This window comes from Crocodylus siamensis, chromosome 15 (genome assembly GCF_052110815.1).
Source record: "Crocodylus siamensis isolate JL-2025a chromosome 15, ASM5211081v1, whole genome shotgun sequence".
Classification (NCBI taxonomy): domain Eukaryota; kingdom Metazoa; phylum Chordata; order Crocodylia; family Crocodylidae; genus Crocodylus; species Crocodylus siamensis.
This window is the reverse complement of record NC_143409.1, coordinates 6,478,672-6,506,617: the sequence shown is the minus strand read 5'-3', so window position 1 is coordinate 6,506,617 and position 27,946 is coordinate 6,478,672. Positions and strand designations below refer to the sequence as shown.

At 49.5% G+C, this 27,946-nt stretch overlaps 1 protein-coding gene across 5 annotated transcripts; it reads left to right on the top strand.

Annotated features, from left to right (window-relative positions):
• The first annotated feature begins 130 nt into the window (after positions 1 to 130).
• Positions 131 to 27,686, top strand: ANKDD1A (ankyrin repeat and death domain containing 1A). 5 transcript variants are annotated; one of them, XM_090028571.1, is made up of 16 exons: positions 150 to 226; positions 1,119 to 1,522; positions 7,655 to 7,758; positions 9,002 to 9,100; positions 9,671 to 9,769; positions 11,557 to 11,661; positions 13,276 to 13,374; positions 14,988 to 15,086; positions 16,811 to 16,909; positions 18,210 to 18,308; positions 18,833 to 18,931; positions 19,928 to 20,026; positions 23,026 to 23,121; positions 24,240 to 24,441; positions 25,982 to 26,113; positions 26,593 to 27,686. In XM_090028571.1, the coding sequence occupies exons 3-16, from the start codon at positions 7,711 to 7,713 to the stop codon at positions 26,652 to 26,654; spliced, it is 1,437 nt and encodes a 478-aa protein (XP_089884697.1). In that variant the 5' UTR covers positions 150 to 226; positions 1,119 to 1,522; positions 7,655 to 7,710; the 3' UTR covers positions 26,655 to 27,686. The 5 variants fall into 5 exon arrangements, with proteins under 5 accessions (XP_089884694.1, XP_089884698.1, XP_089884697.1 ...); XM_090028569.1 differs by having other exon boundaries at positions 1,119 to 1,820; XM_090028568.1 differs by lacking the exon at positions 1,119 to 1,522 and having other exon boundaries at positions 131 to 226.
• The last annotated feature ends 260 nt before the right edge of the window (positions 27,687 to 27,946 follow it).

Genomic DNA, 27,946 nt, shown 5'->3' with positions numbered 1-27,946 from the left:
GCAGTGCACTCAGTACAGCGTCACGAACGCCGCCCCGCCCCGCCCCGCCCCCGCACGCCCCGCCCCGCCATCCAGGACAAGGCTGGCCCGAGCGCCGGGGGCGGGGCGGGGGGCGGGGCCGGGCGCGTGCCCGCGTTTCCGGCGGCTGCGCCGGCCCCGCCCCCCGGCGCGTCGGGCGCGGGCGGCGGCGGGATGGAGGACGAGCTGGTGTCCGAGGACGACACGCGTGAGTGGCCGCGGGCGGGCGGGACAAGGCGCTGCGCTGCGAGGGACGGTGCCGGGCGGGCGCACGCACCCCGGGCCGTGCGCACACACACGCGCACCCACCCGGTGCATGCACACACACACACGGTGATACACGCACACACACCTGGGCGCGCGCGCCCTGGTCCGTGCACTTGCACACACCCAGCTGGGCCCATACGCACCACACCCCAGTCTTTGCACGCACACACCCAGGCGGGCACATACATCCCGGTGCCACACGCACACATACCCAGGCACGCACACCCTGCAATGCGCGCGGACGCCTGTCCGTGCACACTCCCCCGGTCTCTGTACACGCACGCACGTCCATGCACACCCGTGTCCGCACGCACGCACCCTTATCGTTGCACACGCATGCCTGAGACGGGCGCCCGGGGAGACCCAGGGAGGCAGGGCAGTGCCCGCCGGCTGCCGGGGCGCCACGCTCGCCCTGGGGGCTTCCCCAGCCTGCGGGCAGCAAGCCCCTGGCAAGGCCTGGGCCGGGGGCGCGCAGGGGCGCGGGCGGTTATTGCCCCCGTGCCCCTCCTGTTCCGCCACCTCTGCGAGAGGAGCGGGACTTCAGCTGCAGACCTGCCAAGGAGAGGTTTTCTAAGCCCATCCTGCCTGACGTCTTCCCGGCTAGATGGAGTTCGCACAGGGTGGATTTAGGCTTAAAGCCGGGGACTTCCTTTGCTGTCAGGTGTCTGATGCTCTCTCGGACCGGCTCTTCAGATATTCTGCTTTCGGTCACACCTGCAGAAACCCCCCGCTGCTCCAGGTTTTCTGTCCACTCGGGGGCCCTGGAGCAGAGCTCGGCTCCTGGAGCAGAGCAAGCAACGCGTTACTCCAGAACACTGGTTTTATCTTTATAGGAGTTAGAAATATGGCCCGATGTTTGCATGCTGCGTAGAGTACCCCCTGCAGACACAGCGCGCTCGCTGCGTGCTGCGCGAAGGGTGACACGAAGGCAGTGGGGCAACGTAATGCCCGGCACGCGGCTGGAAACCACGGAGGACGAGACGACAACCCTGAAAGGAGCGGAGCCTGGATTTCAGTTCTCCCCCTGCTAAGGGAGGCTTGCCTGCACCTCCTCCCTGCTAGTGGATTCGTTTTTGTTAGCACAGGCGGTGTCTGCCCCACTGTCGCAAATGAGGAAATGATGAAACTGCATTATTAATGTGCTGAAGTGTCCAAGTGGAAAGGCTTAGAAACATTTGATTTACTTTGCATAACACCTTTTTGATTGCCTTGTGTTCGGTTAGCAAAACCAGGAAAGGTTAGTTTTCGCCTGGGGGGTGGGAGAGGGATGGTTTTGCATCCTGGTGAAGCAAGTGACTTTCGGTACTTTTACAAGTGGAGCAAATCGCCAGGAACAAAACAACGGACTAAACCATAAAATTCATAAGTAAGTTTTGTAAAACCTGGATGGGGACCCACCACTTCTGTTTTTATTTTCCTATGAAACAATGTGCGCTTCTGTAATACTACAGTTCATCTTCCTCACTGTTGTCAGTGATAGACTGATAGATTTTGGTTGCATTCTTGTGGACGTTTCCTCCCGGCCCAACACAAAGGTATGAAAACACACTGAAGGTTGGGGTGGCCATAATCAGTTCTGTGTCCCAGTATGATTTCTGGTTTATTACCTTTTTTGCATGCCACTGTCCTTTGCTGTTCCCTTGCAAAGTAACTTCCAGGTGATGCATTGCACTGATGAGAAATCATTCAGATTATTTTGTACCTGGTTTAGTATAGCAGAATTTATATTTCTGAATGCCAGGCACTGTCGAGTCTAATGTTAAAAAATGCTGAGGGAGGTACTCCACACGCAGGAAACTTTGCTGCCTAAGTGGGTGCAGCGATGAAAACGGCATTTGCGGTGCTGATTTGAATCCTGCGGGCATTTTTCTCATACCCTGTCCAGTAATACATTGCAGCCACTGCAGCCCAAGCTGTGGTTTGAACTGGGGATCTTGGGATAAAAGCCTTATTTCTCTACAGTCCGAGTGAGTCAGTGGCTGCTGGGCATCTCCTGACTAATCAGAGACTAGACTTTCTGCTTCCCTAACATGTGCGAATGCAGCTCTGCCACTCCGGATCAGCGGCGACCTAGGCGAGTTGTTATTCTGATCGGCGGAAACGAACGTTGCACGTGAAACGGCCTGCAGTCCTCATGTATGTAAGCTATGTGCATCGTTCTCATGCCTGCTGGTGTTGCCGGGTGGTGTGAAGACGCCGCCCCGGAGCTGGACCTCCTCGAACAGGCTACGGCTACATGCATGCAACCCTGCTCCTGCTGCTAAAGTCAGCGCCTGAATTCCCGTTGCCTTCAGTGGAGCCAGGCCCTGCAGGGCGCAGCTGCTCCACAATTACACGTGTTCGTGGTGCCGTCTGGGCGGAAAGTCTTGGTTAGGTGGTGTTGGCGGCTGGGAGGATTGCAGGCAGGCTTGGCACTGCTTTATGTTAAGTGCCACGCAGTGGTGACGCTGCCTCGCCCCCCACCCCACGCCGAGTTTGCCATCTTACGGACACAAATTACTTAAGAAACAGATCCGGGGGGAGCCAGATGCAGCTGTATTGGCCTGGCAGGTGTCCTGCTATGATGTAGCTCAGGGGCGGACAATTATTTTGGGCAGAGGGCCGCTTACCGAGTTTTGGCAAGCCATTGAAGGCTACATGACAGGCAGCCAGTGGCAGATGTATATTAATTTTCTGTATTTTTTAGGGGTCCCGTGGGCCGGATAGAATGACCTGGTGGGCCGCATCTGGCCCCCGGGCCACATTTTGCCCACCCCTGATATAGCCACCGGTCTTTTCAATGACTTTAAGAACTCTGCATATATTGTGCTCGCTTAGGTAGATCTTTCTATGGAAATGCAACAGATTTCGATCATGCAGGCTGCCTCCAAAAAAACGTATACACCCCTGTGTACTGCTAAGTGCCTGGATGTCAGTGGTGGGCATTTTGCACACCTGTTGTAGTCTGCGGGGGAAGTTACACCGCTCGTTTTCCAAGGAAACAAGAATCGGCGCAATCCGCATGCGTGCCTCTGTGTTCCCGATGACTGAAGTGTGTGAACATTGTCCGAGACACCTTGCCTACCGCACATTAAGTGGTAACAGATGGCGGGCAACTAATGCAATATTCGTTAACTTCAGCCTGTGACAGCTCTTGGCAACATCTGTTCTCTTACCTTAGGTTCCTCTTGTCTCGCAGAAAGCTGCGACCAAACGTTTAACTGACACATGAAAGCAGAAGTCTAAGAATTTGGGTCTGTAGATGCAAGAGAAATCAGATGTTATTAAAAGCCCTGCGTGACCTTCTCGGTGATAACTGAACAAACAGAACGAATCCTGGATAACGCTACCCTGGCGAGCTCGGCTCAACCTCTGACGTTCCCCGAGTGGAGGAGCATTGCTCCGTGGCTGCTTCTGTGCAAGGCACGCGTTACACTTTTCTTTTTCCAAATAGGATGCCCCGTTCTGCAAGACGGCTCACGCGTGGGAGTGCCTCGCAGAGGTAATCCCTCGCTGGCCAGCGGCTCGTCTTTCGAGGGCAAGGATTGCGCGGCTAAGTAACAATCCCATGTATGCTTGTTCTAGGTATTTTCTAGGGCAGTGGGCACCAACCTTTTTGCCAGGCATGCTATAAATTAGCCCTGCGCTCTGGCTGAGTGCCACTCCAGTCCCTTTCCCAGACCCGGTCTGCTGCTCTGCTTTCTGCTTCCTGCCCAGGGCTCCCTGTCTGATCTGACGGTCTGCTCCCTGCCCCATCTGGCACTATGCCTGTGCCTTGCCCAGTCTGCCCCATGCCACTCGTGGCACCCATAGCGCAGGTTAGCCACCCCCAGTCTAGGGTTTTCGCCGTTGAGGTCACGTAGTTCAGTCTTCCTGTAATTTTATTCTTTGGATTGTGCCGCTCGCTGCAAGAAAAGCGAGCCTTATCTTGGGTAAAGGGGGAACTAGAAATCCACGTTTGCCTTTGAAAGTCTGATTAAAACAAAAAAGTGTGAATTAAGAACCACATAAGGACTCAGCGCGGGAGCTGAGATCTGACTGTATTTGACTCGGCTAACACCAGCATGTGCAAGGAAACCCAATGCTTAGGCAGCTTTGCCCGCGGAGCTGTTCCCCAAAGCAAAGGTGGCCGCAGCCCTACGCATCTCTGGAAACATCACGCGTCTCCGAGCCAGTTCTTGAAAAAGTAAATATTGGCTCTTCGCACCTGTGGGATCCTCCTCCTCCTCCTGCTTTTCTCTCTTTTTCTCTGAAATGCATTCCTGATTCGTGGGGAGGAGAGGAGGACAGGGGCGGGAGATGGAGAAGGACCTGTTAACTGTGGCTGAAGATTCATTCCCACTGTCCAGGTTAAACCCATTTGGGGGTGAGGGGCCAGATCCGGAGGAGCATGTGAAATCACAAGGCCAGATTGTGTCCTGCCGGGGAGATTTCTGCCGGAGCGCTCCGCCTGGGCAGGGAAACCTCTAGCATCAAAAGCTCACGTGTTTAGGGGAGCAGGGATGAGCAGTTGTCGGCTGGCTGCGAGCATGGATGTCCTGGCATCTCGTATGATCGTTAGCGTGCGAGGGACTGCGTGCGGAGACTCAGCCAGCGGAAACCCCGGATCCTGCATCTTCTTCACGGTCTTCCTGTGGTCCCTTTATAGGGGGTGCGGAGCTTGTGGAAAAGGCACATGAGGGGAGTCTTATCCTCGACCAGGGATTCCCTGTCCCCTTGGTTGATGGTGCTGGAGGCAATCGATGGCCTAGCCCCTAGGGAGCAAGCTTAGCGAGCAAAATCCACGTTGCAAAATGAGCTCTCTGGCTCGTGAATGGCGGGGAGCATCCCTCCGTAGAGCGCGCTAGAGCCGGGAGGGGAAAGGAAAACTAGCAGAGCGCAGGGGTGCCGTGCAGGATCCACAACCAGATGTGACAAGCCTCGTGTCTGAATTAATCACCCGTCGGCGGCATCGCGCCGAACAGACTGGAACAGAAACGGGACCCGATAAAAGAGAAAGCACCTGCTGGATGGGGGTGGCCGACAATGTCTTGACATAAATCCAGCGCTAAAGCCATGCTGCCAGCTTCGCTGCAAGGAGATGGGGGCTGGTTTTCACTTGTTAGCAGGGAGGTTTCTCCAGTAAAGCAGGGAGCTGGTAAAATGAGCTAACACCATGCCCACACTGACTAGTAAATCCTCTTCGATCACTTCTATCTGTGCAGCGTAAACTCTGCTTTTCTCAGCGGTGGTGGTGTTCAGAGTAGTCCTTCTTCATTAATTTCCCATATTCCTTCAAGTACAAGGTGAGCTTTTTGCAACCAGATATTTCTTCTGAAAGGTCAAAAGCCCTTATAGATCCTGCAGAAGTTGCATCCTTGGAAATGTGTCGAGTGATTATTTTCTTGAAGTTGAGAACCTGAAAACGTGGGTGCATCTTCAAGGGCATCTTGCATTCAGAGGAATATAGCATATAAAAACTAATCACTAGCTATTGTAGGAGACTGGGAAGTAACCTCTCTAGATGATGTTACTCTGCTGACTCAGGCTCACCATAGGTATTAATTAAGACATTTGATTAAGAGGATGCAACATTCTCACACTCAGGCCCCTTTGCATTGCTCTGGCTGTATCGACAGGCTTGGAAGGGGGTGTAAATAAGAACCAGACCCTCGACCTATAATACTGGGCTTCGAAGGAACAAAGTCGCAAGCTCAGCCGTTCCGAATTTAGGATGGGCCAGGCTGCAGGTTGCCTGCGTGATCTGAATCCAACTCTTGGCACATGCGCACCGACACAACCTTTAGCAACGTGAGTGCATTCAGAGGCGGGTCACATGCTAACAGTCACATCCCTGACCCCGCGAAAGCACCGTGCTAGATGTCGAGCCTCTTCTGCAAAGGCCTGGAGGTGTCCAAGCTTCTTAGCAATGAAGCAGTTGCAAAAATATCTGTTTTTGAACCTGCGCAGAGCAGCACATTTTTTCCCTAACTTCATTCTCACGACTCGGAAGCTCAGCCTGTGATGCTCCCACCGTGTGGAACATCTCAGGGCAAATTCCTAACACTTGGTAAAGCCGCAGGCCGTTAGAAGCAGGGCCTACGAGAGAAGCCCTAACCCCAGACACTGCTCGCTGCACTGAACGTGACCTAAAGAAGGGGAAGCGTCGGGGTTGGGTGGGGGTCACCTCTGCCACTGACTTGCTGCGTGACCTCAGGCCAGTTACATGAGCTCCCCGTGCCTCATTTAAATGGGGGAAGTAGGCCTGTTCCAGAGTAAAGTCACAAGTAGCAGAGGGGGAAGTGTGCTGGGATGGGCAGGAGGAAGGATTGTGTTCTTAGGAAGGTGGCTAAAAAGCAACATTTTTTTTAATCTAAAAAATTGGATTTTTTAATTTAAATCAGTTTTTTTATTAAATTGTATTTTTTGTGGGTTTTTTTTCTTAAGATGCTTGTTTAAAACAATAAACCTATATACAGTTTTAATTTAAGATATGTTAAAGCTCAAAGATATCATCATGGGATAGGGGTTATAACTTCTAATTATATACTGTTTGGGACAGTATATGCACGTAACCTCTTTAGAAGTTTTATAGTCCACGGCCTGCTGTGTCCTATTTATATTAGGGACCCAATCTTACGGGGTTCCCAGAGGCCCCGCTATAGATTAGTAAAGATTCAAGAAAACCACTCTACCTGATGGGACCCAGTGCTAGAAGGTCCCATTAAGCATCTCTGTGACGCTTAGTTTCAGTTCTCAAACCGGATTTGTGTCTCTAGAGATCACGTCCTTGTTAACAGCAGGGTATGGAGATGAGAGATAACACACCTGATTACCCACCCATCAGCCCCTTCTCTCTCTGCAAGTTTGCAAACCTACGGTCAAGCCCTTACCTTTCTCTAAGAGTGCAAAGTTTCAAACAGTGAAATGAATAGAAGATATCAAACCGCAAGAACGCACTTTTTGTAGAAAACGATGATTAACTCAAGGCAGGCCAGGTTCTTTGATAATAATAAAAGATGTCGGCTCTTTTATTTGACGAACTGAGTAGTTGGAAAGAAGTTCTTAGCAAGCTTTCGGGCATGGTCACCCTTCGTCAGGCCTAGGGAGTCTAACTCCAGGCTTCCTGACCGGTGATTTAAATCATGATTTAAATTAATTTGCCATGACAAAGAACCCGGTGGGGCCAGATAAAGCGCTGGCTAAGACGCAGGTGGGTAAGGCAGGGCGTTTTGCGTCTGCAGGTGTCTGGAAGGGAGCGGGAAGTACCGGGCTCTGGAATTCCCCCCCCAAAGACGTGTCAGAGTTAATGAATGAGTGGAAGCGGCGAGCAAGGGGCAGGTTACTCCTGGCAGCTGCAAAGCGCCCGTGTCTGAATGGCTCCCACGTGTGACCCTCTCTTGCGTTTCAGTGCTCTGTTCGGAGAAAGAATTCCACGATGCCGCGAAGCGTAATGACACGGCCAGGATGGAGGAGCTGATCCGGAGAGGGGTGGACATCAAAGCCAGAAACAATGTAGGTCCTTCAGGCGTTCTGGCAGCAGCGGGACCGCGAGGGCTGCAGGTAGCACAGACGGGGTGGTGTTCAGGCTGCGTCTCCATGCTCCATCACGTTACTGTTGGTTGGGCAAAGCTTAAAGTCACCCCATTAGCGTGGAGCAGGTGTTGCAACGTGCTGGCATCTCGGGGCAGCTTGAAAGGATCTGAAAGCTGCGATCAGTGCACAGGAAGTCGAGGATCACAGCATCGTGGCCATACTTAAGGCTATGTTCAATCCAGCCCATCCACCCATCTACTACAGCGATCAGTACCTGTATCAATATCCGAGCCCCTTGTTGTACCCAACATTTTAAGGGCCACATTTTCAAAGAACGGTGTGCCAGCATTTATTAACATTAATCATTACTGTTATTGCCAAGGCATCTAGGAAGCCCAGGTGCTATGGAGCAGGACTCAGTAGTGCCAGTCTCGGTCCCTGCCCCGTGGGGCTTCCAGTAAGGGGGCAGGCCTTGCTCCAGGCCAGGTCACTGCCCACACACATTGGGAGGGACCCGTGTGCACAGGTGGGTCTCTTGCAGCATTCACAGAAATGTTTTGGGAAAGTGCTGTGGATTCTGGCTGTCCCTGGCTCGCGTGGGGCTGCGTTTGGGCTCGGCTTCTGGTGGTACATGCCTGCCATTGCCTCCAAGCCACCAGAGCACACGTACACCTGTCTGGTGGGGGGGTCAGCGCAGCTCCACTCAGCATGTGGGCTGCCACCGCACGAAGTGCAGCCCGGCTGCTGAAGGGGCTGCGGCACCTGGCTGAGGGCGTGGGGGCATCTCCTCGTGCCTTCTGGGCAGCAGCAGAAGTCTTATTCCACACATCATGGGGTGGGGTAGGAGGGAGGGGAAAGGTGGGTGCATGCAGAGATGTGCCGGCAGCTTGGCAGGAGGTCTGCTGGCCAGCTGTGCTGTGTGGGCCAAGCCCACGAGGGGGCACTGACCATTGCTTCTGTGGCTTCCAACTCTTAATAAAACAAAAACTTGGAGACCTGAGACTAGCGCTGCAAAAGACCCTAGTAGTCTTCCTCTTGCCCCTATTCCCATGTTTCGTTGCTAAGCGGTATAGCGAAGGATGCAGTTTGCTGACTGAACACAAACTGCAAGTAACCTCCTGGCCCCAGTGAGGTCAAAAGCAGCTTGGACATTGACTTCAGTGCAACCAAGGCTTCAGGCCAGGCCTGTAGCCACTTGGCAACTTTCTCTCTTCCTCTCCAGATAGACCGAACTGCTCTGCACTGGGCCGCTGGAGCTGGGCACGAGCAAGCTGTGCGGCTGCTTCTGGAGCACGACATGGCGCTGGATGATGAAGACCATGTATGACCGTGCCTCTCCTTTGAAGGCCTCGTTGCAGGTCGTGGGGTGGCGGGGTGGGAAATCTCATCTCAAATTCAGCATAGTGCTTGGGGAATGGGTTGGGTGCACAAGCAGAAGCCGTGTGTGCTTCCCTTGCACTGCGTCTCAGCCTTGCTCTGAAGGCAGTAGTTACTCCGGTCCCATCTCATCCTTGGCCGCCACGCTGATGCTTCCAGCCAGGCTGTGAGGGTGGACCTGTTGTGTTAGTGGTTTGCTGGCCAACAAGTGGTGTCTGGCCAACATAGTCCTACCTGGGAGCAATGGGCTGACAGGGAGGATCGCTTTCCTATCAGCGGATCGACGGGTTCTTCAGCAGCTACTGATCTCCCCAGAGCAGGAAGAGCAGTGAGGAGAGGGGGATCGAACTGGCAGGGGGAAGGAAGGGCTCTTAAAAGAGAACCCCACATTAAATATTAAATATTTAAAAATTAAGTATTGCTCATGCAGATTCCCTCCGAGGTCTGGCAGTATTGTTGTGGGGTGGGCCTGGGGGGATGGCAAGACTGAAGAGATCTGTGCTCCTTCCTCCAGTTTGGAATGAACGCGCTTCTCCTCTCGGCTTGGTTCGGCCACCTGCGCATCCTTCAGATCCTCGTCAACGCTGGGGCCAAGGTCACCTGTGTAAATAAGGTGAGGCAGCTTGCTCCTGTGTCCTGTCCTCGGCTGTCCAGAGCCAGGGAGCAATAGGGGAGGGTGGTTGCTCGGTCATTGCAGCTGGCAGAGAATGGGAGAGCTGAGAGACCGGCTGCCACAACAGGCCGCAAAGCTGGGTCCGTAGGTGACTGGTGGGGGGGCACGTGCCCCTCCCCAACAGGGTTATCCCTGCCGCTGACATCATTGGCAGCTGTGGGTGCTCACCAGCCCTGTCCCCACTGCTAACGCTGTTGCTGGCTTCTGCTGGTGTCCCCCCAGACTCAGGAGGCACCAGTGCCCCATGACTGGGTCCGTATGGGCACAATGGAGCTGCCTGCACCCCGGGGGCAATCGCTGCAGGGGTTACTCCTGAGTACTATCGGGGCAACTCCTGCAACCCCTATCCCAGGATCTCTCGTCCTGCTGCTCCTTTTGCCCAGTCCCATCAGTGTCCAGGCACACAGGCACCATCATTTATTTTATTAACATGATGGGGAAAATGTACAGTGCCAGCACTGTCCACTCCCCAAAGCCCTCTGGATATGCCCATGGCTCTGTATTTGTGTCCGCCATGGCAGTCCATTTTCTGCACTGTGACTGCCTCTAAGAAGAGAGCCTCGTATTATCACACCCAGCCACATCCTTTTTGGTTCACTTGCCACTCCTGCTTGAAGGCCTCTACCCACAGCAAGGCTGTCCAACACGGGCCTGTTTCCACGGTTTTTGCCCAGTTCTTCTAGCGAGGGCACAGCACACGGAAGTGCCCATCGCAGGCTGGTGGTTGTTCCTGGGCCGCAGTCGCCTGAGATGGAGCGGGATGACAACGGGTTCTTGCCCCCTATACGGAGGGTCAGCAGCCGCCTGTTTCAGTGGCTGCCGTGACCTCTCTGATCCGATTCTTGGCTAGGTTGCGGTAGCTTCAGGAGTTGACATACATAAATTGAAGTGTCCTTCCCGGTGTGTGAGGCTATTCGGCTCTCTCTCAGGAGCCCAGCGTGCAGCCAGTCCATTGTGTTGAGAGATGGTCTTTTTAGGAGGCAGCCCCAGGCATCCAACCTGCACAACGGAGAGCACAAGCGTTTTATATGTGATTGAATAAGAAGACTAGAGCCTTTTTCCTTGAGACTAGAAATAGCTGCAGCGAGACAGTGAGTTAATCAGGACAAAGGAACCTACCTGCCCTTTGCAGGGATGTGTATATATTTATTTTGCTTCATCTGTGGCAAGCAGATGCCACGTCCTGCATTGCACAGTCATGGGAGGGGAAAGGTTTGCAATAGGAAGAACTCAGTGCTGGCGTGAGCTGCTCAGTCTTCCCTGTTAGCTGACATCCTTTTACTGACTCCCTGCAGGGGATACAGGGGAGCGGGTGAAGCTGCGTGCCACTCCTGGCTCTGTCTCTGTCCCACTGGGTGGCCACAGGCTTAGGGAAGCTGTTTCATCTCTGGGCCTAGCTGCGCTAGTACATAGCTATCATATTTTTTGTTCCAGAGAGGTTTCTGCAGTCTGCAACTCTGAAAGCCCCAGATGGAAGGTGCTGTAGAGACAAGAAGGAGCATTAATAAATCAGCAGTAGATATGTTTTAAAAATAAACCTCTGCTGAGAAAGAGAGAACATCAACATTTTGGGGAAACAATTAGCCATCTGCAGCCCTGGCTGGCTTTAGCCGGGGAGCTGCAGGAAGGCAGTGAATGAGGTTTTTTCACCAGGAAGAAGCTATTACAGCAGTGATGTAATGCAGCTTCTGACTCATTAAGCAAATGTGGCTTGCTTCCCACTCTAGCATGGTAGGAACCTGCTCCACTGCGCGGCCCAGAGAGGTCACGTCAAGGTGATGGAGTTCATCGTGGAGGACCTGGAGAATGTGCGCGTGGACAAGACGGACAAGGTAGTAAGGCCGTAAAGCAGCCTCACTTTCGTGCTATTCCTGGCAGCGTGCCCCTGGGTTTCAGCAGGAGCAGGATTGAGTCCTGGGATCGCGTCTCCTTAGATGCGTGGAGAAGGTGAATCCAGGATCTGGCTTCCAGGGCAACGCCGCAGGCTGGCTTCTCCCTCCAGCCCCACTCCTCGTACTTGTCCTCCTGTGGAACTGCATCTTGTTTTAAGCGTGTCCTGGAAGCTGTCCATGGGGTGCGAGGTGGGACGGTTGAGCCAGACGTTATCACGAGAATGACTTGATTTTCGTCCGGGGCAAAATGCCCAGCTCCTCCAAATGCAGTTTTGTATGGGAATTGCCAGGAAAGTATAGTCAGTACTTATGGACTCCGAGTGGCAGGATGGTGCTGTGCCCGGCAGCCTCACCCTGGGGAGTTGCAAGCCAGGCCGCATTAATGACATAGCAGGGCATGGGCATGCCTTTGGTAAACAACGGTCCCTGTCGCCAAGCGGTTCCTTCCTGCTTGATTGCTGCAGGCGGGTCCCGCCTCGGTCATCAGGAAGCACAGGACTGAGCCCAGCTCCCGAGTGCCATTGCCCCCTCGCTGTCTTCAGTCATAGCCCTTGCTGCCCTCTCTTCGCCCCACACCACTCCTGCGGGGATCCTTTCTCTTCCCCAGGCACATAAAGTGGGTTGCACCAGCAATTACCTACACCCAAGAAGGTGTTTTTTAAAAAAAAAAATGACTCATGGGATAATTGAAGCTTCAGATCATTTTTGCTTTCTCTTTGGCTTTTAAGCTTTAAATACCTTTTGATAAGCTGCCTATTTTCCTTTCTTCGTGTTGAAATAAATATTGACATTCTCTTTGCCTTTTATTTTGCCAGATGAAACCAAAGGGCATGGAGTTGTTAGTGCCAGGCAGGTGGTTCATCTCAGCTCTTTTTTTTTTTTCCCTAAGATCACCCCCAAATGTGAAAGCAGAGGAACTGCTGGCGATGTATAAAATCTTTTAAGGCTCAATGCTAGTTACTGCCAGGAGGAGACAAAACTATTCTTGTAGTGCGTAGCTGTTGGGGAAAGTCTACTTCTAATGCCTTCAGCAAGAGTCATTACCTTAGTGCTAGTGTTAGGCATCCAGGTTGTAGCCATATTGGCCTAGAGGAAAAGGCAATCAGGACTCATAGCAGAGGTGATACCTTTTATTAGACCAACAAGATTTTTGCAAAAAAAATTCTGTAATTGCAAGCTTTCAGGCACAGACACCCTTCAGGCATCGGAGAAAAGATTGTAAAAGTTCTCCTGGGTAGAAATGAAAGGTCATATTTCATAGGATTTCACAGAGGAGTCAGTAGATGCAAAACTCCTCTGGACAGGCAGTTCATAGCTGGTATGAAGCCTCTCGCCTCCTGTGAGGATCGGTGATGATGCAAATTACTTTGAACCAAGGTGAGAGCAGGATCTCAGGTTTCAGGTGGTCACAGTTGCTTCCCGCTTGGGAAAATATGAAGATTTCTTTTTTAAAAATTGGCTAAAATTTGATATCTTCCATGCGTCGGGTATCCAGGTTATTCTCAGCTGTCAACCTTTGCCTTGGTGTTTCTGTTTTTCACTTCCGAACTGCAGATGGACAGGACGGCCCTTCACCTGGCTGCAGAGCACGGGAGGCTGGAGGCGGTGGAATTCCTAATCCGAGTGGGGTGTTCCCGCGGCGTGCGAGACAAGGTACAGACAGAAGCTGGTGTTCGGGGCAGAGCATTGGAATAATGACCTAAATGATGCAAGGGATTGGCAATAGGGTCTCGATTTGGGTGGTCGGTGAGCACGTGCTCGGGCCGGTTGGCTGTACGCTGGTCTGCGGTAGCTCTGTGTCCTGCCTGTTCCGTGGACTTCTTCCCCCGTCCATTTGCAAGCCCAGCAGGAAGGCACTGAAGCTGTGGATAGGCCCTGGAGCTGGGGGGGACTTTGTGGACCACGGGGTTATAACCCTAACCCTGCATTACGATGAAGTGGCAGCCTGAATTTATGGAATAAAGCCAATTTATTTGTTCTCCTGGAGACAGTTGCTAGGTCCCCAGTGTGGGAAGGACAGATACTTCTCACTCCACAAGAGAATATTTGTTAGGAGGCTAGTGCCAGAGGAGTGACAGAAGAGAGCGGCACACGTTCAGCTTGTTCACAGGAAAATACGTACCCTGTGATTTGCTGAGCCTTGTGGAGCTCCTGTAGTGTGGCAGTGAGGAACGCAGAAGTAAAGCAGATGGATAAGAGAGACAGGAGACATTTGCTTCCTGGGGAGAAAGTCCTCAGATACCCAAACTCCAGCGCTCTGGAGTCAGAAATCAGAAGTAGCACTGGCACTGCAGTGATGAGATCCCACGGTGATGGGAAGCTTATTCATTGTCTAATTGCTGCCAGAATTGCATTCAACAAGGATTTAAATTTGAGGAGTGGGGAGAAGCGAATTGTTCAAAAGCAGCGCTTAAATCAGGGTTCTTAACCTGGGGTTCACAGACCCCCAAGGGGTCTGTGGATAGATTTCAGGGGGTCCATGAACTTGGATGGGAAAAAAATTACATCTTTATTTTCACTAACCTCTAACTGAAATTTAGCATTTCCTTCAATTATGAATGTAGGCAACAAACCACAGTAGTATTAGCAATACCTGTGACTGTCACCAATAGAAATCACAGTTATTTTCATATCACATTACAGTTGTTACAGATATCTCAAAATATCATTTACGCTCATCACTACTTCGAAATTATGGTAGTTATTAGACCTGCCGCTAGATCGCACGTGATCACAGTCTTCCTGTCAACAGACGCTCATTATTCTGAGAAGGGGTCCATAGGCTTCACCAGACTGCCAAAGGGGTCCATGGCACAAAAAAGGCTAAGAACCCCTGGCTTAAATGCTTAAACAGAAAATTGTCTTTGCCTCCCTTTGGTGCTCTAGTTTCTTGGCAGACATAGCACCCCTTCATCAGAACTGAATCAGTTATTTTTCTTAATGGGTGATTATTTGACAAAAGAATGACTCCCAGGTTTGCTGTTGGGTCAGACGGAAACAAGAAACTGGCAGGGACATCCAGGGTCATCAAGTCTTATCCCCAGGCAGCCACTTTATATAGTTTAATTCCTAAATGTATTCAGCTTCCTCCTAAAACCAGTTTGGCTTATCGCCCCACTACTGCTGCTGGAAGGTTGTTCAGTCTTGTTCTGCTGATGGTTAGAAAAGCTTTTTTTGCATCATCCTGGGAACCGGTTCATACAGAGCTGCTTTGCCCGAGTGCTTGGCCATGGAGGTTTTACACAAGAAGCAATGTTTGCACGCAGGAAAAGAATACAGCCCTACATTTAGCTGCTAAAAATGGGCATTTGGCGGTGCTACAGAAGATTGTCGGAGTTGGAGTGGACCTGGATGAAAAGAACATGGTGAGTAAATAAAAGAAACCCAAGCAAACATCCCTCCTGATTTTTAGAGGCAGCCTCCCGTGTTGGCTGGTGCGGTCAGGACTCCTGGGCTCCGTGCTAAGAACTGGCTTATGGACCTCGCTGGGTTTATTTAAAATGTGCAGATCCAAAGTGCTGGACACATGCAGTTTCTCTGCAAGAAGCAATATCCCTATTGACTCCAAACTAAACACTAATTGACTCCCTTTACCTTTGTTGTAGGAACACAGGCCTGGAAGGGGCTTTGTGTTCTCAGGCTGTCATTTGCCCAAGAAATTCCCAAACGTGCCCCTGCAAAGCCTCGTGCACAACTATAAAGCGCAAAATTAGAAGCACCAGCAATACTCTGCCACGTGCCGTAGACGAAAGCAGGGAAGACAAGGGCACTGCCTGTGTAGTTTGTTTAATACAGGTTCAGAAGACCCTGGAGAAGGACCACTCTAGAGGGGAAGGAAACAACTCACAGTTCATGTAACTGTTGAACTAACTTGACTATTACCTTTTCTCCCCCACTACAGTCCCACGCTCTTGAATATTCAGGTGCCTACGTGGTTAATGAACGTTGTTTTAAGATGCATCAAGTCCTGCATAAGAACATTGATCTGTTCACTGAACAACTAGTCTCTCGATTTGATATCTTCTGCTGTTCAGGTTACCAGTTTGTGATGAGAACATTACTTAAAGTCTCGACTAGCAAATATCCAGTTGAGCCCTGGGGCGGTTTCACTCAGTCTCCCAATTTAAATTAATCCTTGATAAACTTAAATCTTAACTGCTGTCTTTGCATAGTAAATAAGGTGATCGGAAAGGGAAGGGAAGCAGTCTCATCTGATAGTTTTATCAGCCAGTGCTACTTCTGCATGAATCCCTCCCTGATCAGCTTTGCCTTGTGCACACAGTAGCAGTGAATGTAGATAAACGTCCTTGGAAAAGCTCATGGGGCCTTCTTCATAGGGGAAAGTATGCTGTAGTAGTTACAGGAGCAGCAGTCCAGTGGCATAGATTCCCAACTCTTCCCATGACTCACTGTGACTTCTGGGATATCATTTGTGACCCTGTGCCTCAGCTTACCCAACTGTAAAGTGGGCAATATGCCATCCTGTTTGTTTTTATTACCAAATGTCCCAGCTGCCCTAAAAATATCTTTAATTTGATGGCTGTGGCAGCAGTCAGCTGAAGTAGATGAATTCCAGGCGTTTGGTATGGAGTCCATTTTAGATTGCCCCTGTTGTTAAATATGTAGGCCATGTGGGTGAAATCACTCCCTGGAGGCAGAGGGTGCAGGGACAGAATATTATGCATGGTTTGCCACAGCTTTCAGAGTCCTCTCTCACCTTCCCTGCATAGGCAAAGCTCCCTCTGAAGTCAGTGCGGAGTGGAGCCTGACTTCAGAGGGAGCTTTGCCGATGCAAGGAAGGTGAGAGACGACTCTGAAAGCTGTGGCAAACACCACGCTATCAGTAATGTCGATGGTGGTAAGTGATTCCTTAACACTAGTCTGGAGTGGGCGTGAACCCCTGGTATGTACAACCGGCACGGGAGCACGTTGCTGACTGAAGAGGCCCAAGGATCCCACGCCTCTGAACAGACTCCCTTGTGTCACCCAGCTGGCGCATCCAGCTCACCGGTACCGAGCCTTGCTCTGTGAAAGGCCCCTCTTGGCATCCATGCCCAGGTTCAGCTTTGTCTCTTGTTCTTGTTCCCAGGAAGGACAAACTGCCCTGCACTCGGCTGCCGACGGAGGGCATTATGACTGCGTAAAGCTCCTCTTGGAAGCTGGTTGCAGCGTCAACCTCCAAACCCAAGTAAGCAAGGACTGTTGGAAGCTGGCTTTATTCTCAGTCGTTTCCCACTCGGGCAGCAGCTGTACGGCTTGCTCTGTGTGCAGGTGGCAACGTAAGAAGGGTTAAGTCCTACCCTTCCACCTTCCAGCGGCTGTGTGACATCAGTATTAATGGAGGGTGACACAGCCCTTTGCCAAAGGAGTAGGTCTCAAACGCTTGTGTGGCAGCCTGCTTGCCCCGAAGCCCTGACAGTGGTCTCCTTTGTCTTCCCGCTGGAGGTGTCTCGGGGTGCCTTTTTGTAAGTAATCTGGCAATTGAAGCAAGGACTCGGTGTCAGGCCAGCTCAGACAGGTTTGAGCTGCGGCAATATTAGATTCCTGTTGTTTCTTTCCCAAGCTTGTACAATGATTTGTTCATTGTCATGCAACAGGCCCCCAGCTGTAGTTCCTGGGACTTCTTTAATGGCTTCTCAGAGAGCGTAGACCCTAACAGAACAGACACCCGCGTTCTTGTGGGCAGTGCTGATAGTTGAGGTATTTATGCTGCACTATTCCTAGGACAGCAAAGACACCGTTTCTTTTGTCATAGAAAATCAGGCTAGGAGACCCATTCCCCATTAATTAAAGTGAAGTTCCCTCTGAGGATGAGGTCTGTCACTAGAATCAGATGGACTAAGGAGTGCTCTTCTTTCCCTCTGAAAACTCGCGTTCTCCAGTTAAGAGACCAGTATATCAGGACAGAGGGTTTGGTGTATCAGGACAAAAGTGTTTGGGGACCAAAATGCCACCAAGAAGAAGACCTGCATCTTTTGTATCCTAGTAGTTGATACTGCTTTGTATCCTAATAGTTGGTCTAATAAAAGATACCAGATTCACCCAAAGAACCTTGTCTGCCTATGTCCTTAGACCAACACGGCTACAACCTACACCCCTTCACCAAAAGAAAGGTCATTTGGGGTTTCTAAAGGATATCGAGGTGACTGGGTGATAGTGAAAATCATCTGCATTGGAGAAAAGCGATTATCAGTGCAGGACATGCAGAATCAAGACACCATTAAATCAGAGTGACAGCTCCATGGTAAAGCTGTTCGTGTCTTGGCTTTGGGCTGTCTCCAGCTGACATCTGATCATCACCCCAGTATTGCTGTGCCCCTTGTGGCTTGCACCAGTTCCCCAGGGGAAGGGAAGGGCATTCTCTGAGGAAGCGGCTATGGCTGGGACCTCTGAGAAGCAGAATGAACAAAGGCCCAGAGGGAGAAAGGTCCTTTGCTTGATAAAATGCCTTGGCTTAATATCCACCTGTTTTTTGGTGCATGTCTCAGAAACAGATGAACTGCCTTCATTATGCTGCACTGCACGGCTATGAAGATATAGCCCGGGTCCTTGTGGATGCTGGAATCCATGCAGAGGCCGTCAATCACGTAAGCTGCACAACATGATTTTGAGCTTTTCTAAACAGATGGGGCCAGATTCTGGATACAGTCATGGGAGGCAGATGATAGGAGACCTGGATCTGCTGTCTGTGAGCACCTCCTCTGGCCATCGTAAACCGCTCTTCCCCATCATGCAGCCCGGCAAATGCTGTGCTGGCACAGGCTGAGCAGGTGTGTCTGCCTATAAACTATCTCTGGCATTTGCCTTCGGAAGACTTGTCTGCCTGAAAGCAACAGCTTGCTTTCGTTTCCTATCTTGTCCTCATTGATACCAGTAGGAGCAAGGCTGCACCTGGTCTGTAATTCATTCCCTTGAGGAATCCATAAAAATGTCAGTTGCTGCTGATCCGATAGGTGCATGAATGGCAACGAAAAAGGAGTGTTTTAGAATTGGGGATTCATAGCCTTTGTGTCCTAGCCCAGGTGCCGGGACCCTTAATAAGTAGATTGCAAGGCAGAATGCTGCATATAAGCTATAGAGCCGTGGCAAATAACGCATCTTCTTTCCACAGCAAAATGCCTCAGCTGTGCACATAGCGGTGCTGAACAACTTCCCAGCCCTGGTTAAACTCCTCATCGATGCAGAATGTGACCTGGACATCCCAGATAACGTAAGACTGGGAACTGAGCAGGGGTGCATATGTAACAGACAGCGTTCAAAACATGGGGAACATGGAGATTCAGCTCACAAAACTCCGAAGTGGCTGAGTTGTTTGCATTTTCCAAGCAGGTCCTTGGTTGGACCCCATGAACCCTCTGTGGGTGAGGTTCCCTGGCTGGTCTGTATACAGGTCTGCATGTCCAGGCCCTTACCACCCTGAGCTGTGAGCAAGCAGCAGAGGTTTGGGCACATGGATAATTTGGAGAACATTAAGAAAGACTCTACGTGAAAACCAGGAATGGACCTTGGTTGATTCTTAGGCCAAACAGCGGTGTTGCAAGCAATGCATCTGTTACACAAACAGATCTCTTCCAGCCGGTCATTGGATTTTTAGTTCATTATCGCCATACTAGAAATCCGCTCTCAGTATGCATTTGAGTTGGCTTAGTGCCTGTATCGATTTGCTATGTTGTTTCTTGGCTTGGTTTCTTGTATGCGACCTGGAATTTTCCACTAAAGGACCAGCCCTTGTTTCGACTTTAAGGGAAATCACCAGCATGGTATAGCTTGATTTAGGCCTTAGAGAGGTAGAGCCAGTATCCATCTGATATGGTTATCCATGGAAAGAAGACAGGGAAGACTGTCCATTTCCCGAACATCCCTCTGCTTGATATATATGGCTGGAAATGTCCAACTGGGGGTCCCAAAGGTGTGTTACAGGCTCAGATAATTGTTAGGCTGAAGTATGTACCACAAAAGACTTCCCATCGATAGTGCCAAGACAAGCCAGAATCCCATCTTGGAGTCCCCTGGTGCATCCAAGCCAATGGGACATTTGACATTAATATCAACGAGACTGAGTTAGGTAGTAGAGAGAGCAAAACGTGTATAGGAATATGCAGTTCAGCAGTGTCAGCTGGTTCCATTATACGTGCCCGTATTTCTTCCTGTCGTTCTCAGCCGGCATTCGTGCCCAATGTTGAATCTCTCCTTTCTTTTTACACAGAGGCAGCAGACCGCGCTGCATATTGCTGCAGAACATGGGAGACAAGACATAGCTGAGATGATTCTCATAGCAGGCGTTAACTTAAAGCTAATTGACAAGGTAAAGTTCCTTAATGGCCAAAAAGATCTGAGAGGACTTCACAGGACTGCTGATTTATGTTACTTTCAGGTGCAGGAAAAACAGCCAGTGCTAGAAAAAGATGCATATTTTTGATGATAAGCAGTTAAAATGAGGGGGAATTGGGAGGGAGAAGGTAAAATGGAGGAGGGCGTAGAGTTTTGAGGAAGGTGTGGGCTGACTTTTAGAAAGGTGCAGAACAGTTCACTGATTGCTAGGCAAAGCTGCAGGAGTCAGCACCTGCTACTGCCACCTCTGCCGGCACGTGTATTAAATGCAAACCACCTTCTTCTGGGGTGGTCTTAGATAGCCAGTAAGAGGGATTAAAGTGCAAATGGGTTAATGGGCAAAAAATCTGAGCTGTCCAATGGTCAGTGCTGTGCAAAGAAACCCTGCAGCTGCGATTAACAAAAAGATTGTTGATAGCATTGGGCAAATGCAGCCCTCTGCTCCCAAGCACGTATTTGCTTGCGCAGGTGAGAAACTCGAAGAGTTTTCAGCCAGAGCTTGGCATCAGGTCTACAATTCACTATAAATGGCATGCTTTTTAATGAAATGTAATAACATTGTAATTGTTTGTTGCAAAAGATTTGCAAAACACTGCTTTCCAGAAGGACTCTGAAGCCAGCTATGTATCTTGTGATGGAGAAACCACATGGTTTCATCTCTACAAGTAAACGGTAGATAAATATATCCATAGCTCTCAAACTTGAAGGTGCAGCTTTGGAGGAGATGACATCTGGTGAAGAGGGAGGGGGAAATATTTTCTTCCTGCCATCAGTGAAGCTTCTCCTCTCTTCACTATTGCATTGACTTTCACCATATCTAATTATGAAGAGCTTTGGGGGCCTGGGAACCCCGGAGATGTCTTTGGGCGCAAGCATCTTAGAGTGGGGTTTCTCAACCCATGGGTCACAACCCAAAAGTGGGTCCCAGGAATATGTGAAAGGGTTGTGCCCAAACTTTAAAGATGTAGTCTCCTTTAAAATAGAAAAATGTGGGAAACAGTAGCTTTTCCCTTGCAAGCTAGCAGAGTTCCAGCCTGCGAGGGGTTGCTTGGCCACCCCATCTCCCCCAGTACACTGGGAGGCTGGAGGATAGCAGGTAGGGAGTGAGGGGCACTGGGTTGGGACTGGCCCTCATTTACAAATGGGTCCTGATACAAAAAAGGTTGAAAAGCACTGGATTTAGAGATTCTAGGTTTGTCCTGCTTCAGTCATGAGTTATCTCTGCCACTTGTACCCCCCGCCCCTACTGTGTAGCTGACTTCCTCCCCCTTGGGCAGGGGGCTGGATCTGATGATCTCTCAAGGTCCTTTCCAGCCCTAATGTCTATGAAATCATTAATTAAAAGCCAAACCCAGCCTGACTGGGTCTTAGTCTGGAACCAAAATGTGGCTGCTACCACCAACTGGCAGCTCTTGGCACTACACTAAGACCAGGCACAAGTGCAAAGCAGAGGACTGTGCTTCACCCCCACACAGAATCACCCTCCTGGCTTGCTGCATTTATTTCCAATAACTGTCCTCTCTCTCTAGGTCTCTTACACATAATAATATATATATAAATTGTGCCTACTAGGGATACATACACATACCACGTCCAGGAACATACGAGGGAGTTCAGATACTGCGTTAATAGTCGTGTCAACATGCTGTTTCCTCCCAAGTAGTGTTTAATCAGACTTGTTCATACATGCACAACTAAAACTCATGAGACAGCACTGGTCAGTTCAGTTTCATGCACCTCAGTGAACCTGTTGAGCAAAACAGCTGCAAGATGCCTCCGACTTGAAATGCTGAGCGCGTGTGCAAAAGCACTGGGGCCAAGCATTTGTTCTGGAGCTGGTGTTTGTAAAGTGCGGTGAACCCACCAGGTCTCTGAGCGGTGTGCTTTAAGGTACTCAGGAACAAACTGTGGCCGCTCCTGCTTGGCAGAGGGGGTTGCAGTGGACCCTGTGGTAACAATTATCCTGGGGTTACAATTAACATAAGTAATTTAAGCACCATGAAAGACTGTATTAATGAATGTTACATCCTATTGATGTATACCCAGTGACACCCAGAGGAATGCTCTTATTAGATGCTGTTAGGAGGATGGTGGTGAGAGGGCAGCTGCTTTGACTCCTATGTGGATGTCACCCGGGGAGGGCTGTGGCGTGACTGCAGCTGGAGAGGCCTTGTCTCAAGCTGGCTTTATTCTGGCCGACTTTAAAACCAAGAACAGTGTGGATGAGGTCAGCACAGACTGCTGGGCGCACTAGGTACATACCTGGGCTGCAGCTACAACAGGGGTGAGCAGTTATTTCAGGCGGAGGGCCGCTTACTGAGTTTTGGCAAGCCATCGAGGGCCACATGACAGGGGCAGATAAATATTAATTTTCTAAATTTTTTAGGGGCCCCGTGGGCCGTCTCACGGGCTGCATCTTGCCCACCCCTGAGCTTCAATGGTGCTGCCAATCTAATTAGCTTAAAGCTGTTTCTGATTCATCTATACAAGCTGCAATTGTACTCAAGTCTGCAGCATGCAGTACTTATTGTTTCTCTGGGTCTCAGCTCTCCAGCTGCTCAGCAAGGATGGTCACAACACCCAGATCTTGTACAACACATTTCCCAAGTAGATGCCTACATACTGTAGCAAGCAGACCCAGGTACTGCCACCCCCTTATCCCCATTTCCTAGATGGGAGACTCAGGCATAGGGCAGTTAAACATTTTGCCCAAGGGCACCCAGAAGGCCAATACAAACCATAACTAGAGCCCAGGACTCTGTTGTCCCAGCCCAGTACGTTATTCCCACGGTCATTATCTTTGCCCTCCCTCACCAGGTTATGGAGGAAACCAATTCACTGAAGATTGCAGGGTGTGTGACTAGAGCAGCTCTAAGGACCAGCCATGCACCTGAGACAGACAGAAGATTAGTAACTGTACCTCTTCTGCACATGTGATCAATAGCCTGTGTTTTTCTAACTTTGTTTTTTCAGCAAGGGAAAACCTCTCTGGATGTAGCAGCCCGGGGAAACCACATCAACTTAGCAGATATGATTATTAAAGCAGATCGGTTTTACAAATGGGAAAAGGTAGGCAGCTTGTGTTGAGCTGAGCATCTTCAAAGACCTCCAGTTTGTCAAGATGAAGCTTTACACAGCAGTTGAGACAGCATGCGATGTGCTATGCTCAGAGGTACAAGGGGGAAAGAAATGCACCAGACTGCATGATGAACATCTTTTTTTTTTCACCACCTGTTTTATAAAAGAGGCCAAACAGCTTTACAACAGACCTGCTTCCTGATCTTGGCACCTGCTGCTAGACATCCCAGCCTGTCCTGGAGGGCCAGAGTCTTAGAGATTCTCAGACAGTAGATCTTAGGGCATGTTAGAGGGGAGGATCAGCATCATTACCCTCCATTTATAGGTAGGGAAACTGCTTGGCCCAGCATCATCCAGCAGGCAAGTGAGCTTGGGAGTTTAATAAAGAAAGCCCATTGGAAGTTGGATATCTAAGCTGTTTAGGTGCTGTCTTACATCCCGGTAGGGGGTTTGGAGGAAGAGGCACAGTGTGTTCTGCACCAGGCCTTTAGACTGCCTGAGGGGCCTTTGGCAGAGTCCTCAATTGCTCTTTTGTGTGTGTGCAAAAGTAAGAATAGTGCTTCCTTTATCACCGGGGAGCTGGGGATTGAATGATCGTTTCTGGGTCTATTCAAGAGTCTCCAACAGAAGGCACCGTTGAAATGCAAATCATTATCTGCGTTGACTGGCATAGCAATGGTGTCATTCACAGCACTTATTAAACAAGGCATGAAACCATCAAGTTAATAAAACAGAAATATGCTGTTTCAGAATGAACTCTGAGACACCCAGTCTGCCAGAGATGTGGGATGTGATGGATTGGCAAGTACTAGTGGAAGCACAGGCAGCCTCTTGGTAGAGCAGCACTTGTAGGCTTTAGGCCAGGAATTGTTACTGGGGTTGATCTTGCTAACAATACAGAGTCATTGTATCCTGCTGCAGTGTGAACATCAGCATAGGATAATTGGCTGTATTGTGGGCAAACAGAAGCGACATGCAGTATTGCACGTTGCTGCCAGCAGGGAAGTTAAACTGCTTCTCGAACACAAAGGAATGCTGCACTCCAGGTTCCTGTGTTTTCCTTCCCTGAATAAAAAACCAGCACTGAAGCTCCTCTCTTAACTCGGCAGGACAATCTGAACAGCGACTCAGACTCCTGGATAGCAAAACACTTGACCTTTAAGCAAGATCACAGGCTGGAAACGCAACACATTCGCTCGGTGATGTGGAGATTAGCTACGAAATACCTCAAACCCAATGAATGGAAGAAGCTGGCACATTACTGGAAATTCACTGATGCACATATTCGAGCCATTGAGCAGCAGTGGACAGGTATATGTCACAAGCCAAGCATTTTCTCCTCCTCCTCTACATTTCTCATGGATAACTCTTCTGCTCTGGTGTATGGCCAAGAGCTGCAGGAGCTGGCTGGTTGGCCTGGAACAGCCCCCAGATTTTGTTCAAAACATTTTAAGCCAGGGGTTGGCAACCTTTTGCTGCTAAAAGGGCCTGGGCAGAGACACAGGACACTTTCTGTAGGAGCTAAATAGTTGTTCTTCACTGCACTGCCACTTTATTAGCCAGGCTAAGTGCCCAGGGGGAGCTGGCTTCCACTTTGACCCCTGTGGGAGAGATTTGCCCTTGGTTTCTCCTTGAGAGAGCCAAAGTGGATCCAGGTCCTGTGGAAGGTAATGCTGAGGAGCAGGACAGGCAGGCTAGGGGCAAGATAGCAAGCAAACTTGGTGCCTTTTCCATTCAACCTCCACACACAGTAGTGCTATAGGCCTAGCTAGACATTACTTAGGATAGTTCAGGACCGGCATCATCTCTGGAAATATGGCTGTAAGCAAGCTTTCCCTGCAGCAAGGAAGAGCCTAAAGTCCTTTTATTTGTCCAGAACATACCAGGCAGCTTCCTGGAGTTGGAGTGGACACTGAAACCTGAGGCCTTATGCTGACCTATGCATGTAGGATGAAGCATCCCAACATCTTTCCTACTTGTTCTTTTAAGTGGAACGTGACTTTGGATGTGGTGCCCAGGTTCTTCAGGGCACAAGGGCCAAACCCAGTGCCTTTCAGCTACCAGGTGCTACTTTACTGTTCCCCAGAAGTGACTGTCTAGCCCCACTTTGCCAATAAAGGGGTGTAACTGTGGGCTTGGGGTAGAAGCAAAGACAGATGCTGCTAGGATTAAGTCATATACTCCAGGGCTTCCAGGTATGGCACTAGGCTTTCACAGTGGATATCAACTTGGCTTACTGGGGAGATCGTAACCCTTAGTTTATGAACAGAGGTATAATTGGTTGAGTTTGCACCTTGGTTCAGTCCCCTAGTCAGCCTCCCCCTCTGCCCCTTAACTTGGCAGTGGCTGCCACCTAGCAATTTTGAAACCCTAAATTTGGCAGTTGTGGGAGGGGGTGGCGGGGAGGAAGCTGCAGGTGCAGGTGAGAGAGTTAACTACATTGCTGCTGGCTGCACTGATACCACCCCCTGGCAGCAGCATCTCCCATGGCTAGAGCCTTCCTATCTCCCCTTCAGTCAGTGCCTGGGACTTGTACCTCAAGTCACCCATCCCTAGTTATGCTGCTGCTTTCTAAGATAAATAATTAGACAAATCTGATCACAGGCCATCATTTTCCCAGGAACTGCTCTCCTTTAGATCCCTGCTCGATACAAGTTTGAGCACAGTCCTCCCTTCCTTCAAGAAAATGTTTCTAGCTGTATTTGCATGGGTGCCTATATAGCTAATAGGGCCACACTTTACCTTAAAGCTGCACACTGAATTCCAGAGTTGTTTACAGCTATATTTGCAAAGCCGAGTTAACAGAACCCACGCACAGTGAAGTACAGTATTTCTTTCTGGTCTTAACTAGGTACTAAAAGCTACAGGGAACATGGCCACCGGATGTTGCTTATTTGGCTTCACGGTGTTATTATGGCAGGAGAAAATCCAATCAAAGGATTATATGAAGGCCTGGTTGGAATTGGTAGAAGAGACTTGGCAGGTAATGCTTGGTAACTTTTGCTCTGATTAGCACAAACTCAACACTGTTTAAGTTACTTGGCTACCTCTCGAGTTTTTTTAAGTCTCTCTCTTTTTTTTTGTCTTATATAAATATAACCAGTTCTCACAGACAATCTTAAGCTTTGATTATACATTCATTTTAGTTTCCCCCTTGTTTTACAGAATGCATGGGTTTAACTCATATTCCCCGACCTTTGCTCCCACTGCTCCATACTTTCCATTCATCAAAACAAGCCTTTCTAAAGCAAATACACCCCCACACAGTAATGCAGCTCCTTCTTTGCCAAGGAAAAAAACCTTTAAATTGGGATTGGGGGGAAAGGGGAGGGACAAGCAGCCATGGCCGCAGCAAGGGAAAAGGGAGTTCTAGTGTTAGGCTGCCACTCAGCATGAAGTAATTACCACCCTTCACCCTTATGAGCTTGAAGGAAAATGTGAACTATTGATTTTGTTTTACAGAAAGCATTAGGAAAAAAGCAAATGCAGATGCCACTTCTCCAAGGAAGTGTACAGCAATGTAACCACCACACGGGGATTGTTGGTCCCTGGTATGATGCTACACCAGAAGACTTTCCTACAGCTATATTGATTGGAACTGGAATTGTTCTATTTATCAAAAGGCAGCCATAACTTAAGGGCTTTTTGTCATAATAAATGGCATGTCTGCTACTTCCATCTGATCAGACAGACAAGGTACAGCAGCAGATGCTAGTAACCAACTGCCTCTTTCTACAAGGGTGGGGTTGTATTTGCTGTTGAGCAGAACCTGGTCACTGTAATAGCAGCTCAGTGAACAAATCTCGTTACAGTGCTAGTAACGTTGATGCTCATTTCTACTGTTTAACTTGTTTACGTTGTTTTGTATGTAGTTTTTTAACTGTCTATTTTATAAGTTAATGAAGGGAGATTCCTTTGTTTTTAAACTGTAGCGTAATGTGCTCTGTATCCAAACATCTAGGCTTTTTTTTGTCCCTATCACCTGTGGTTTATTATCCCATAGGTTTGCTCAGAACTGCTTACTTGCTGGCGTAGGTATTTTGAGAGAGTTACGTGGACTGTCTTCAAGTGAGCAGATTTTGGACCTCAGCTTTGAAGGTTTCCCTTTAGCAGGTATTTGGTGAGGCTACACCTTAAGTAGTTGGCTAGAATCTGTCCTTTTAAAATCTTCTTCTACATTTAAGAAAAGAAAAAAAAAGATATAGTTGTTAAGTCAGTATTCCCAGTTTGTTTTTAAAGGCACCCTACACCTGCAAAGCTCAAGGAAGGGATATTTGAAAAGTCAATCCCCTTTCTTAAAACATAAGTGGCTGCATATTTGCTAAAGGGAAAACCATCCCCATGTACACCAATACATTATTGGCTGACAGACAGCCCTGAGCTAACTGCCAGCATGCGAGTCTTACTGTTTCAGTACAGAAGAGGTAATCATCTGTTGTTCATACCACCTCTGACAAAGGGCACACTTTCTTAAACAAGGGTTTGTCATGTGAAGTTTTGTAACTTTTTAAAACAATGCTGAAAGAAAAAGTAAAGTGTTTTCCAATAAGCCAGGATACCTTTTCCCTTAAAGTAAGGGTCTTTTTTTTAACCTATTGTTCCTACTCTTACAAATGATATCACCATGATTCACAGGCAGTCTGAGAACACCAGCCTAATACAAGTTGGAAACTATCACTGAGGCAGTTTAATTGTTCAAAGCAAATCCAAAGGAAAGAATACCCTTTGATATCATAGCTGTTATGGCAACTATGCGCTGCTGTGTACACCCACGAACAGCTTTGAAGCATCATGTGAAGTTACAGCAATTCTGTTT